The following is a 9,642-nucleotide window of genomic DNA, read 5'->3' as shown; positions in this document are numbered from 1 at the left end:
TCACTGTAACCTCCACCTCCTGGGTTCAAGCGATTCTCCTGCCTCAGCCTCCCAAGTAGTTGGGATTACAAGTGCCCACTACCACGCCTGGCTAATTTTTTTTCTTTTTTTGAGACAGGGTCTCACTCTGTTACCCAGGCTGGAGTGCAGTGGTGTGATCTTGGCTCGCTGCAACCTCTGCCTCCTGGGTTCAAGCAATTATTCTGCCTCAGCCTTCCCAAGTAGCTGGGATTACAGGCACTCGCCACCAAGCCTGGGTAATTTTTGTATATTTAGTAGAGACAGGGTTTCACCATGTTGGTCAGGCTGGTCTTGAACTCCTGAACTTGTGATCCACCCACCTCAGCCTCCCAAAGGGCTGGGATTATAGGCATGAGCTACCGTGCCTGGCCTTTTTTTGTGTGTGTATTTTTAGTAGAGACGGGGTTTCACCATGTTGGCCAGGCTGGTCTCCAACTCATGACTTTAGGCGATCTGCCCACCTCAGCCTCCCAAAGTGCCGGGATTACAGGCATGGGTCACCCACCTAGCCTATATATACCATTTATATATTATACATACACATGCATATACCTATCCCCAACACCAGCAAAGTGTGGATTCTGTCTTCAACTTGCTTCCAAAAATTGAGGTGTTTGGCCAGGCACAGTGGCTCCTCCCCTCTCACTATTCAGCATACCTGCTCAGTTTACTACAAACCAAGCACCAGGCCAGACTATTTCCCAAAATCACTGCTTTCATTCAGTGGCCCAGTAAGCTAAGTTCTTTACCACAATCTTCCCACATAAAGATGACCTCTGCTTTGGGGGATACAGAATTTAAGCATCACAAAAATCTGTATGTGATAAGAAAAGCACACTGGCTAAAAGATAGCTAATGAGGACTCTAGTCCTAACTGTGTTATCAAAGTACATATGCACTTGGCCAAGTCACTTAACTTCCTAGACTAGCCTGGGGCTGAAGAAGAGAAAAAATCATTATTAAAAAATCCTAAAGCTGGGCACAGTGGCCCACACCTGTAATCCCAGCACTCTGGGAGGCCAAGGCAGGTGGATCACTTGAGGTCAGGAGTTTGAGACCAGCCTGGCCAATATGGTGAAACCCCATCTCTACTAAAAATACAAAAATTATCTGGGTGTGGTGGTGGGCACCTGCAATCTCAGCTACTCAAAGGCTAAGGCAGGAGAATTCCTTGAACCTGGGAGGCAGAAGTTGCAGTGAGCCAAGATTGTGCCACTGCACTCCAGCCTGGGCGATAGAGCAAGACTCCATCTCAAAAAAGAAAAATATAATAAATTTTTGAGAAGCCCTGAAGCAGAAGAGGCCAAGGAGAAAGACAAAATAGCCTAAAACCTGACAAGTTATTTTAAGTCAAAACAATTTCAGGAAAATATAATAAGAATCTATTTATTTTATATTTAAATTCATAAGTCACATCCACATTATGTTCCTGGGAAAAATTCTGAAAGGACACAGCAAGGAGCAGAAAGGGCCACCTTCATAGAGTTTCTGTCTATGGACCCATCTTTGCTTTACAACCCCTAACAGAAATACCTGACCCAGCACCCTCTGGGAAAATCAACCTTTGATTCAAAGAGATGTTGTTCAGCAATGATTACAGTCACCGCCACATGCCATCAGCCCATCAGGAAACCTGAGGAGGGGAGGCAGACAACCAGAAGGAGAGTTGCTTCGTCTCTCACCAGGAAGAAACTCTAGCTCCAAACTAGATGGGTAATTCAGTGCCACATGAAGAAAGATAATTCAGCCATTGTGTTTTTATAATTAAGAAGCACTCATTCACTCGCGGAAGCCTTTAAGTGTCACTGGTGCCTGGAACCAAATGTAGTCTTCCCAAGCCGGGGTTCGGATGGAAGGTCTGCCACATGACAGGGTCACAGTCAGTTTATGGCCCCGGCTGGGCACTCGATAGTTGAGCTTGGGTTGAAACCAATCTTCTCCACAGTCGCGGTGTCCCTGTGCCATGATGATGGTGCCCATGAGAGGAGGAGCCTGAAGCTCACTAAAGGCATCAGCCATGAATATGGCTCGGAAGAGACGGCGCAAACAAGCTGCTGTGCTCAGGCTCTGGTCCATGCTGTAGGGGGCCAGCAGAGACAAATCGAGTTCATAGAACTCCTTGGGGCTTAGGGAATTGCCCCCAAGGAGAATCAGCACTCGTGGTACTAGTGTCCGCGCAAAGAAGTCCTCCAGGTGGCTGAGGACACTCTCCAGTTCTGCCACAGCTTGTTGGCATTTCCTGCTGCTCACCTCAGTGGTGGCCCGAGGTTTCTTCTTCAGCATCTCCTCTGCCTGTGAGGACAAAGAATGGCGGGAGAGAAGAACAAGGCAGGGGGAAGCTAATGCCCTTTGAAAAGAACCCTGCTGGGATGTGTACATAGACTTACAGGACTGAATTTCTAGCTCAGTGAACCGCCACAGCCAAAACACTGTGTTTTATCAGAGGGCATTATACTGAAAAGGAAAATATATTATTTGTACAAAACCATAATTCTCCCACATATAGAACAGCAAACACAGTGTTCTGAAGGTGGAGAATATCCAGATATAAACAACTAAAATAGAGATTTGGTGGTATGACAAAGTGACAACAAATTTTTGCTATACAGGGAGTGATAACAGGAATATTACTAAAGGATTATTTGGTCTAATAAACATGACTCTGAACTTGTTCTTCCACTTAAACATAGTAAACTGAACAATGCTTATTTGCGCTTCCACCTGAAATACTACAAAATGAGAGAAAAGAAATTAAGAAACAAATGAACGAAAGAAGAGGAAAGACCGAGAAAGAAAACTCCCAAGGGCAAAGAACTGGAGACTACACAACACTAGTCAAATGCAAACACAAAGTTTTGGAAGACAGAAAGAGGATGAAGAGTTGGCCGAGCGCAGTGGCTCATGCCTACAATCCCAGCACTGAGAGTCCGAGGCAGGTGGACATGAGGTCAGGAGATCAAGACCATCCTGGCTAACACAGTGAAACCCTGTCTCTACTAAAAATACAAAAAATTAGCCTTGCCGGGCACGGTGGCTCATGCCTGTAATCCCAGCACTTTGGGAGGCCGAGATAGGCGGATCACAAAGTCAGGAGATCGAGACCATCCTGGCTAACACGGTGAAACCCCGTCTCTACCGAAAATACAAAAAATTAGCCAGGCGTGGTGGCGGGCGCCTCTAGTCCCAGCTACTCGGGAGGCTGAGGCAGGAGAATGGCGTGAACCCAGGAGGTGGAGCTTGCAGTGAGCCGAGATCGCGCCACTGCACTCCAGCCTGGGCGACAATGCGAGACTCCGTCTCAAAAAAAAAAAAAAAAAAAAAATTAGCTGAGCGTGGTGGCAGGTGCCTATAGTCCCACCTACTCGGGAGGCTGAGGCAGGAGAATAGCATGAACCCGGGAGTCGGAGCTTGCAGTAAGCCGAGATTACACCACTGTACTCCAGCCTAGGCGACAGAGCAAGACTCTGTCTCAAAAAAAAGAAAAAAAAGAAAAGAAAGAAGGTGAAGAATTAAGAGTTCAAGAGCGCTGAATACCAAGTGCTGACAGAAGGGACCCCCAAGGGATGCAAACTGATACACACAGCAGAACCCCAGAAAGGTTTAGGAAGTGGTGATACAGGCACCACAGAGGCAAGAATGAATATAGGGGAAATGAATGAAAATCTGTGTCAAGATGCTTAGATCATCTGCCAAATTTCTCCCCCATCCAGAGGGAAGACTTTCCAATACTATGTTTAAGGAATCCCCCCAAAGAGATCACCAGGTTGCCACCTAATCTCCTTATAGTGAAGTCTATAAGCTCATAAGGCCCAGGCATGCACACAGAGCTTGCAGTGATTTGTTCTTAAATATTCACCAGACACAATAAAATTCTCCAATATGAAAGTCAAAGACCAGAACAAAACAAATGGAGAATGGATTCTAGAAGAAACTGAGATGCCGCAAAGAACAAAGAAAAACTTCAAAAATTAAATAATTAATATCCTCAGGCAAAAGAAGTTCATGGCCTGGTGCGGTGGCTCACACCTGTAATCCCAACACCACTTCGGGAGACTGAGGCAGGTGGATCACCTGAGGTCAAGAGTTTGGGACCAGCCTGGCCAACATGGTGAAACTCCGTCTCTACTAAAAAAACAAAAATTAGCTGGGTAAGCCAGGCGTGGTGGCTCACACCTGTAATCCCAGCACTTTGGGAGGCCAAGGTGGGCAGATCACTTGAGGTCAGGAGTTTGAGAGCAGCTTAGCCAAAATGGCGATACCCCGTCTCCACTAAAAATACAAAATTTAGCTGGGTGTGGTGGTACACACCTGTAATCCCAGCTACTTGGGAGGCTGAGGCAGGAGAATCGCTTGGAACCCAGAAGGTGGAGGTTGCAGTGAGCCGAAATTGCTCCACTGCACTCCAGCCTGGGCAACAAGAGTGAGACTCTGTCTCAAAAAACAAACAGGCTGGGCACGATGGCTTATGCCTGTAATCCCAGCACTTTGGGAGGCCGAGGCAGGCAGATCACCTGAGGTCAGGAGCTCGAGACCAGCCTGGCCAACATGGTGAAACCCCGTCTATACTAAAAATACAAAAATTAGCTGGACATGGTGGCGCATGCCTATAATCCCAGCTACTCAGGAGGCTGAGACAGGAGAAGCGCTTGAACCTGGGAGACAGAGGTTGCAGTGAGCCGAGATGGTGCCACTGCACTCCAGCCTAGGTGACAAGAATGAAACTCCCTATCAAAAACAAACGAACAAAAAAAAAAAATTAGCCAGGTATGGTGGTGCATGCCTGTAATCCCAGCTACTTGGGAGGCTGAGGCAGGAGAATCACTTGAACCTGGGAGACTGAGGTTGCAGTGATCTGCGATAGTGCCACTGTCCTCCAGCCTGGGTGACAAAGTGAGACTCCGTCTCAAAAAAAAAAAAAAAAACAACAAAGCAAAAAAAAGTTCATACAGAAATTCAACAACAGGATGCTATTAAAAAGAAACATGCAAGCCGGGCGCAGTATTTCACGCCTGTAATCCCAGCATTTTGGGAGAGGCCAAGGCGGGCAGATCACTTGAGGTCAGGAGTTCGAGACCAGCCTGGCCAACATGGTGAAACCCCATCTGTGCCAAAAATACAAAAATAAACCGGGCATGGTGGCACGTGCTCTTAGCTACTGGCAAGGCTGAGGCACAAGAATCGCTTGAACCTGGGAGGCAGAGGTTGCAGTGAGCAGAGATCACGCCATTGCATTCCAGCCTGGGCGACAGAGCAAGACTCTGTCTCAAAACATAAAATAAAAAAATTAAAATACAAAAATTAGCTGGGTGTGGTGGCGGGAGCCTGTAATCCTAGCAACTCAGGAAGCTGAGGCAGGAGAATCCCTTGAACCCAGGAGGGGGAGATTGCAGTGAGCCAAGATCTCACCACTGCACTCCAGCCTGGGCAAGAGAGCGAGATTCTGTCTCAAAAGAAAAAAATGCAAAAAGCCAGTTCATTAAGTCCAAATGCAACACGAGTTTCAGAAAGAAACAACAGGAGAAAAAGCCAGAAGAGTTAGGCTACCAAAGACTAGAATGGGGAGAAAGTGACTGAAGCCCTGGAAGCTGCTTAGTCTCTCAGGCTCTGAAGATTTCTTAGACCCCCTTTCTACCTGCCTCCCATCTAAGAGCCACAAAGTCTTCCCACCAACTTGCTCCCAAAGCCTGTGCCTACCTGGGGAGAAGGTTTTCGGTAAAAGTTCTTAAGCTGTTCATAGGGCAGAGGGAGTTGCTGGCGTTGGTACATGATATGCTTTAGAAGTTCACAAGTAAACTGACAGCAGCCTTCCTGGCTTACAGGCCCAGGAAACACCACTGGTACCATGCAGTCTCTTGGGCAAAAGGGCTCCGAAGGGTTGAGAGGTTCCTGGGTAGAGCTTGTCTCAAGCAGTTCTATCTGGGAGGCGTGAGTTTCTTCTGACTTCTCATACCACTCCAAATCTGGTAGATGAAAAGAGGGACAAGAGAGAAAAATTAAAAACCTAAAAGCCAAAGTCAGTCTTCTCATTCCCTGTGGCCACCAAACCAGCCACTCTGAGAAAGCAGGCACTCCGACATACGCCCATACCCTCCGCAGCCTACTGTGTGGGCCGTGGCAGGGAGAGATTCCTGATCCCTGTTGCCTGAGGAGATTTAATTGACTGAAAGATAGTGGGGGTATTTCGGAGGTAGTAACTAGGGCTCCCCGCTCAGAAAGCAGCGGGACTTGATCTGGGGAAATGAGTCAAAAGTGTAGTCAAGCAGGGTCCAGTGCGACCCACGGCGATGGAGTCACAGCTAGAGCCTCGTAGGGACACCCGGAAGACAGGCAAGATGGGCTAGGGAGACGACCAAGGGATAAATGGAGGGCGCGGAGGTAGGGAAGAAACGGGTCCCCAAGGCTTCCCAAACTCTGAGCCCCACGCCTTACCAGGGACTGAGGCTGGGGACAGAACCTCCGCCTCCGGCGCCGCCATCACGACCTCCTCCCCTTACTCCTTGCGGTTAGAATAAAGGTCCCGCGGGGCATCATGGGAAGCCCGCGCCTCCACTTCCGGCTCAGTTGGGCCGGAAAAAAGGCGCGGCGCCACAGCAGTGTTGGGGAGGCTAGGTGGAGTTGGGATTTGATCCCTCCGTTCCTTCCTTAACACCCTGGCAAATATACGCCTAACCCTTGCCCAGGAAGAACCCAGGCGTTCTCAGCCAATGAGCGCTGCTTTCCAAAAGACACCAACCCTCACGCATCCATTCACTCCAGCATTCACTACTCACTGTGCACCTACTTCGTGCCATGCCCTGTCCTAGGTGCTGGAGACTCAGCGGAGAACAAGCCAGGCGCGGACCCTGTACTCAAGGGGTTCTCTGCCTGTAGATACGATACAATGTGATGAATTATACAGAAGGGTTTACACGGGGTGTGGAAGTGAAAAACAAGGGTACCTGACCCAGAAAGGGTAGGGGCTGGGAAGGAGTGGTCCCAGAAGAAATGTGTGAAGCTGTGACCTGTAGGATAAGTCAGCAAGGTAAAGAGGAGGGCCCAGTGCTCCAGGAGACCTTGAGACAAGAGCATACTCTGTTCAAGGAATGAAAAGAGTTCATATTATAAAGAGTTAAGGCTGTAGTGAACAACAGGAGCCAGATCATGGCAGGACCGTGTAAGCCATGTGAGAGTTTGGACTTGATCCTGTAGTCAGATGGGGAAGCTTTGAAAGGTTTAAGTAGGAGAGTGGCATGATTAAATTTACATCTTATAATCTCTACCCTGGCTGCAGGGTAGAGATTGGATTACAGAGAGGATAAGAGAGGAGGCAGGGATACCAGTTAGAGGTAGTGCAATTACCTGAGTACTTGATGAAAGCAGCCTAAACTGCTAGGGTAGTCACAGTGGGGTGGAGATAATTGGGTAACTCGATATATTTAGGAGGTCCAGTGAACATAACTTGGTGATTGATTTACAAGGAGGAGGAGGAATAGAAATAGACTGACAAGAGGCCGGCCGCGGTTGCTCACACCTGTAATCCCAGCACTTTGGGAGGCCAAGGCGGGTGGATCACAAGGTCAGGGGTTTGAGACCAGCCTGGCCAACATGGTGAAATCCTGTCTCTACTAAAAATACAAAAATTAGCTGGGCATGGTGGCATGCACCTGTAATCCCAGCTACTCAGGAGGCTGAAGGAGGAGAATCGCTTGAACTGGGAGGCATAGGTTGCAGTGAGCTGAGATCACGCCACTGCACTCCAGCCTGGGTGACAAAGCAAGACTCCATGTCAAAAGAAAGAAAAGAAGAGAAAAGAAGACTGACAAGAAAACAAGCAGGTTTCTGACTTCAGCAATTGTATGGTCAGTTGTGCCAGGAGTTTGATACCAGCCGGGACAATATTGGGGACCCTGTTTCTGCAAAATTGAAAAAAAAGTTTTTAAAAGTTAGCCAGGTGTGGTGGGTGCACATCTGTAGTCCTGGCTATTCAGGAGGCTGAGGCAGAGGATTGCTTGAGTCCAGGAGTTCGACAGTTACAGTGAGCTATGATCAAGCCACTGCACTTCAGCCTGGGCAGCAGAGTGAGACCATGACTCAAAAAAAAAAAAAAAAAAAAAAAAGGATGGAGGAAACACTAAAAGAGGACCAGGTTTATTGGGGTGGGAGGTGAGTAGGAGAAAAGATGAGTTCAGCTTTTCACAGATTGAATTTGACATCTCCATAGGACAATGAATAGAAATATTTAGGAATGCCATTTGGAATAGCGACATGTATTTAAGAGCCATTATCATGTGAGTGGATAACATCACCCAGGGAGGGTGTGGAATGAGAATGGACTAGGTTATTGAAGACACTAATGTTTAGGGGATGACCACAGAGACAGAACCTATGGAGAAGACTAAGGAGTACCCACAGAAGGATAAAGAAAAATAGACAAATCGCCAGGCAAGGTGGCTCATGCCCGTACTCCCAGCACTTTGGGAGGCTGAGGTGGAAGGATTGCTTGAGCCTGGGAGGTTGAGGCTACAGTGAACTGTGATCGAACCACTGCCCTCCAGCCTGTGTGACAGAGTGAGACCCCGCCTCCAAAACCAAAATAGACAAGTGGGGCCAGGCATGGTGGCTCATGCCTATAAGCACTTTGGGAAATCAAGGCAAGGGGAATGCTTGAATCCAGAAGTTTAAGACCGGTCTGGGCAACATAATGAGACCTTGTCCCTACAGAAAAAGACAAGTGTCAGGTCATGGAGGCCAAGAAAAGGGTGTGTTTCAGGAAGTAGGGACCAGAAGTCAAAACATACTATAAAAGTACAATGATTAGAGGCCGGGCGCAGTGGCTCATGCTTGTAATCCCAGCACTTTGGGAGGCTGAGGCAGGCGGATCACCTGAGGTCGGGAGTTTAAGACCAGCCTCACCAACATGGAGAAACCCTGTCTCTACTAAAAATACAAAATTAGCCAGGCGTGGTGGTGCATCCCCATAATCTCAGCTACTTGGGAGGCTGAGGCAGGAGAATGCCTTGAACCTGGGAGGTGGAAGTTGCAGTGAGCTGAGGTCACGCCATTGTGCTTCAGCCTGGGTGACAGGGTGAGACTCCTCCTCAAAAAAAAACAAAAACAAAAACAAAACAGTGATTAAAATACTGGGTCTGGCTGGGCATGGTAGCTCACGACTATAATCTCAGCATTCTGGGAGGCCGAGATGGGAGAATTGCTTGAGGGTGGAGGGACTGATTGAGTCCAAAAGTTTTTTTGTTGTTATGTTTGTTTTTAGATGGAGTTTCGCTCTTGTTGCCCAGGCTGGAGTGCAATGGCATGATCTTAGCTCACTGCAACCTCTCCCCCCGGGGTTCAAGCAATTCTCCTGCCTCAGCCTCCCAAGCAGCTGGGATTACAGGTGCCCACCACCACACCCGGCTAATATTTTGCATTTTTAGTAGAGATGGGGTCTTTATAAAAAAAAAAAAAAAAAAAAAAAAAAAGACAAGTGTCAGGTCATGGAGGCCAAGGAAAGGGTATGTTTCAGGAAGTAGGGACCAGAGGTCAAAACATACTATAAAAGTACAGTGATTAAAATACTGGGTCTGGCTGGGCATGGTGGCTCACGCCTGTAATCCCAGCATTTTGGGAGGCCAAGATGGGAGA

At 48.0% G+C, this 9,642-nt stretch overlaps 1 protein-coding gene across 1 annotated transcript; it reads right to left on the bottom strand.

Annotated features, from left to right (window-relative positions):
• Positions 1 to 1,380: 1,380 nt before the first annotated feature.
• MAD2L1BP (MAD2L1 binding protein) lies at positions 1,381 to 6,677 on the bottom strand. The gene is made up of 3 exons (XM_007972436.3): positions 6,451 to 6,677; positions 5,716 to 5,981; positions 1,381 to 2,313 (listed from the first exon to the last, which is right to left on the bottom strand). The coding sequence occupies exons 1-3, from the start codon at positions 6,494 to 6,496 to the stop codon at positions 1,801 to 1,803; spliced, it is 825 nt and encodes a 274-aa protein (XP_007970627.2). The 5' UTR covers positions 6,497 to 6,677; the 3' UTR covers positions 1,381 to 1,800.
• Positions 6,678 to 9,642: the final 2,965 nt, after the last annotated feature.

The sequence above is a fragment of the Chlorocebus sabaeus genome, chromosome 17 (genome assembly GCF_047675955.1).
Source record: "Chlorocebus sabaeus isolate Y175 chromosome 17, mChlSab1.0.hap1, whole genome shotgun sequence".
In the NCBI taxonomy this organism is placed as follows: domain Eukaryota; kingdom Metazoa; phylum Chordata; class Mammalia; order Primates; family Cercopithecidae; genus Chlorocebus; species Chlorocebus sabaeus.
The sequence above is the reverse complement of the archived record's forward strand: the minus strand, read 5'-3'. Positions and strand labels throughout refer to the sequence as shown.